Source organism: Engraulis encrasicolus, chromosome 8 (assembly GCF_034702125.1).
Source record: "Engraulis encrasicolus isolate BLACKSEA-1 chromosome 8, IST_EnEncr_1.0, whole genome shotgun sequence".
In the NCBI taxonomy this organism is placed as follows: domain Eukaryota; kingdom Metazoa; phylum Chordata; class Actinopteri; order Clupeiformes; family Engraulidae; genus Engraulis; species Engraulis encrasicolus.
Genome location: NC_085864.1, coordinates 9,635,382 through 9,638,890, shown reverse-complemented (window position 1 = coordinate 9,638,890; position 3,509 = coordinate 9,635,382). Strand labels below are relative to the sequence as shown.

Genomic DNA, 3,509 nt, shown 5'->3' with positions numbered 1-3,509 from the left:
CAGGGAAGCTGACAAGGGGAGAAAAAGGGGTCAGTTGTTCCCGGGCCCAGGGAGATGGGAGGCCCAGAACTGAGTCCTTATTACATTGGGTGAGGGGGCCCTTTCAGATGGCTTTTTCCCGGGCCCAGCCAAAGCTGTCAGCGCCTCTGCCTGGGCTATACAGTAACACTTACACATCAGTTGCAATATAACTCAGAAAAAGAAAGAAAGAAGCTGAAATAGTATTACTCAGTTCCTCAGTTGTCGACTGTAGTTTGTAATAGGTCAAGGATTTGATTGACAGTAGGCCTATTGCAAAACATTGAATTGGATGATGATGTCTTCAGTTTGGTGCCACCCCAACGTTGTCTTTGGAGAACAGAGTAAGACTATAAATGATGTAGACAATCTCATGCCCTCAGGCATTGCTAGCCAATGCAGACTGAATACAGCTTTACAGTGGAGGATTGTATAGACTATTGCATATGCTTTGCACTGAATGAATGTATTAACTAAATTAAGCAAGTCTGCTGAAATTTGAACTGTGTATATAGCCTGCAAGAAAACCAGTTAACTGCAGTTCTTGTTTATTCCATTTTTGAGATTGTTGGGGGCGATACAAAGAAACATAATATAATGGGTGATCATAATGCAACTGTGAATGTTTTTGAGTCGCTTTTTACCATGGGCAGCATTGACATGAACCAGGAGGCAGCCTATGTGACCATAGTCGTCGGAAGTCTAATCTACCTTTTCGCCCTGTGCTCCAACCTGCTCTTGCTGGCCGTGATCGCAGCCCACGCGCACCTGCACCAGCCCATGTACATCCTGCTCTTCAGCTTGTCCTTCAACGACATCGTGGGTGCGACAGCCATGATCCCTCCGGTGCTCGCTAACATCCTATCAGAGACCAGACAAGGGACGTTCCTGCAGTGCCTGATTCAGGCCTTGGCTTTGCACTGGTATGCGGGCCTGGCTTATCTCATCCTGTCCGCCATGGCTTTCGACAGATACATTGCCATATGCCACCCTCTTCGATACCATGCCATTATGACCAATAGTACTGTTCTGCACACCTTAGTGTGGTGCTGCATCACTAACGTCCTTCTGGTGGGCTCTGTGTTTGGGCTCACTCTTCGCTTCCCAGTCTGTTCCACAGCTGTGCCCAATTTCTACTGTGATAACATGTCCATCCTCAGAATCACCTGTGCCAAGGACACCAGTCTGAATAACATTTACGGGTTGTTTATCACAGGGTTCTACCATGGACTGGGGGTGACGTCGATTGTGTTTTCCTATACGTGTATTCTCATTGCTTGTTTTAGGAGTACGGAGTCGGATGCTAGGGCAAAGGCGCTGTCAACGTGTGCTACACATTTCCTGGTCTTTATCATATACGAGTGCTCAGCTGCCGTGATTGTTCTCGTCTACCGGATTCCTCAGAGCCCCCCCAACCTGAAAAAGTTCATGGCCATGTCGTTTGTGGTGTTTCCCTCCTGTCTAAATCCCATCATATACGGGGCGAAAACTAAAGAGATAAAACAGAGGTTGACGTTCTCCGTTAACAAGATATTTCACAGAGATGACAATCCCAAGCACAGCACAATACAGACTGTAGCTAAATGAGAGGGACAACACATTCATAGTTGGTAAGATGCAAAATGTCTGTATAACTTGGAATGCATGATTCATATTTAGTGTCTTTTCAATACAGATTTTGTTATTATGCCATGTGTTTGTTAACCTGCTACTGTTTCAAGGACTGTACAGAGGATCATGATTCTATACCATTAGTTAATTTCCAAATTCTGCTCAAATCTTTTTCACATGTTATATTTAAATGTCTGTAAATACTGTACTGTAGGTTTCAGGGAACATACTGTAGTGTAAGCTATGTGCTCATGGTTTGTTGTTTGCTGTATACTGTATATTTGCTGGGTGTTTGGTGTTTCAGTGAGCTGGTGCTTCGTTAACTGAACAAAAAAAGAGTTTTTGTTCAAATCAGTCTTATGAGTGCAACAGCCAAACATAACATAGTAAACTGCAAGACTGAAAACAACATTTCTTAAAACATGTATTGTACATTATGACACACATATGCAATGCCAAATTTTACAGATAAATGATCAACAATTAATGTGCTGGTAAAGCTACAGACATAGGAGTTCAGCCCAGCCCAGGAACGGTCTCCCAGAGGCAGCAATACTAAGCACATCTCTTGCAGCCTTCAAGAAGCAATTAAAGACCTTCCTCTTTCGAGAGTATCTACTAGACTAATGCTTGAGCTGGCCTAGCCCCAGGGCAGACTCTTGACATGATGTTTAGTTTAGGTTGTGTGTGTGTAGTGTGTGCACTCTTTATTAAAAAAAAAAAAACCTCACCCCTCTTTGCAACTGCACTTGTTGTTCTGTATATTTACTGAGCACTTTGTATGTGCTTGTGATGTTGGCTTGATTATGTCCTCTTTTGAAAGTCGCTTTGGTTATAAAGCGTCTGCCAAATGTAATGTAATGTAATGTAATAAGATGCTATAATGTTCCATGTGAGATCATGAGTCGTCAATGTGTGCTCTAAGTAAAGTGAAGTTGATATGGATGCATCTATAATGCACTGTATGCACATCTATAATGCATCATAATGTACTGTAAGCCCCATCAGGCAGCCAGTAGTTTATATAAGGAGCACTCATAACACCCTTGGATTTATAAAGCATTAAGCTAGATTCATGGTTATTCATTACTGTTAACATAAAACATCATGAAACATCATGAGTGTAGTCGTAATGCGTTGTAATGTAATTGTAATGTGCATTATAATTTGTTATAAATGCGCTCATAATGCGCTATAGATATGTTCTTCATAGAACGTGTTACCAAAAAATATGTTTCCATGGCAACATAGGGTGCGTTTAAAAGGCCTTTCCGATCGGTGTTGTGGTGTTTTTAGACAGGAGGTGATGCGTTATTCCAGCCGCTCGTCCCCTTCCTCCACCTCCTTCAGGTGCAGCACCTCCAGAGTGCCCTTGCCTTTCGTCTCACAGCGGGTAAGCTCGTCGACCTCTCTGAAGCAGGCCGGGTCTATCAGGCACACCTGGAATTGAGGGAGGGAGAGAGAGAGATTTACCTTGGGCGTGGGCTATCTCAGACCATTGCAGAGTGCTATGTATACAAGTCAATGTGTGCGTTCGCAGTGGCACATGCTGCAGCAGTCTGTGCAGAACGTATGCACACTGTGAAATGACGCCATCATGAACAAGCTCTCTGTGAATCAGATACAACTGGTAGATGACACACAGAGACACATGCCCACATACAGTATACAACAGTCATGGGTAAGCGGTTAGGGCGTCAGACTTGCAGCCCTAAGGTCTGGGCCTGGACAATCTCTTCCAGTTGTATACTGATGGCAATGTACTATCTGACCATTGTCATTGCTAACATTAGACTCTATACTTGTCCAACAGATTGACTGGCTTGTTGTTGCTTTGAATGATGTGAGTGGTGAATGACATATAGGCTACTGTATGAAAA

General features: G+C 43.4%; 1 protein-coding gene across 1 annotated transcript; it reads left to right on the top strand.

Annotated features, from left to right (window-relative positions):
• Positions 1 to 663: 663 nt before the first annotated feature.
• On the top strand, positions 664 to 3,304 carry LOC134454776 (olfactory receptor 7G2-like; the record flags this gene model as incomplete). The annotated part of the gene is made up of 2 exons (XM_063205936.1): positions 664 to 1,526; positions 3,295 to 3,304. Coding segments are annotated over exons 1-2 (873 nt in total), but the record flags the coding sequence as incomplete, so codon positions are not given.
• Between the last annotated feature and the right edge of the window lie 205 nt (positions 3,305 to 3,509).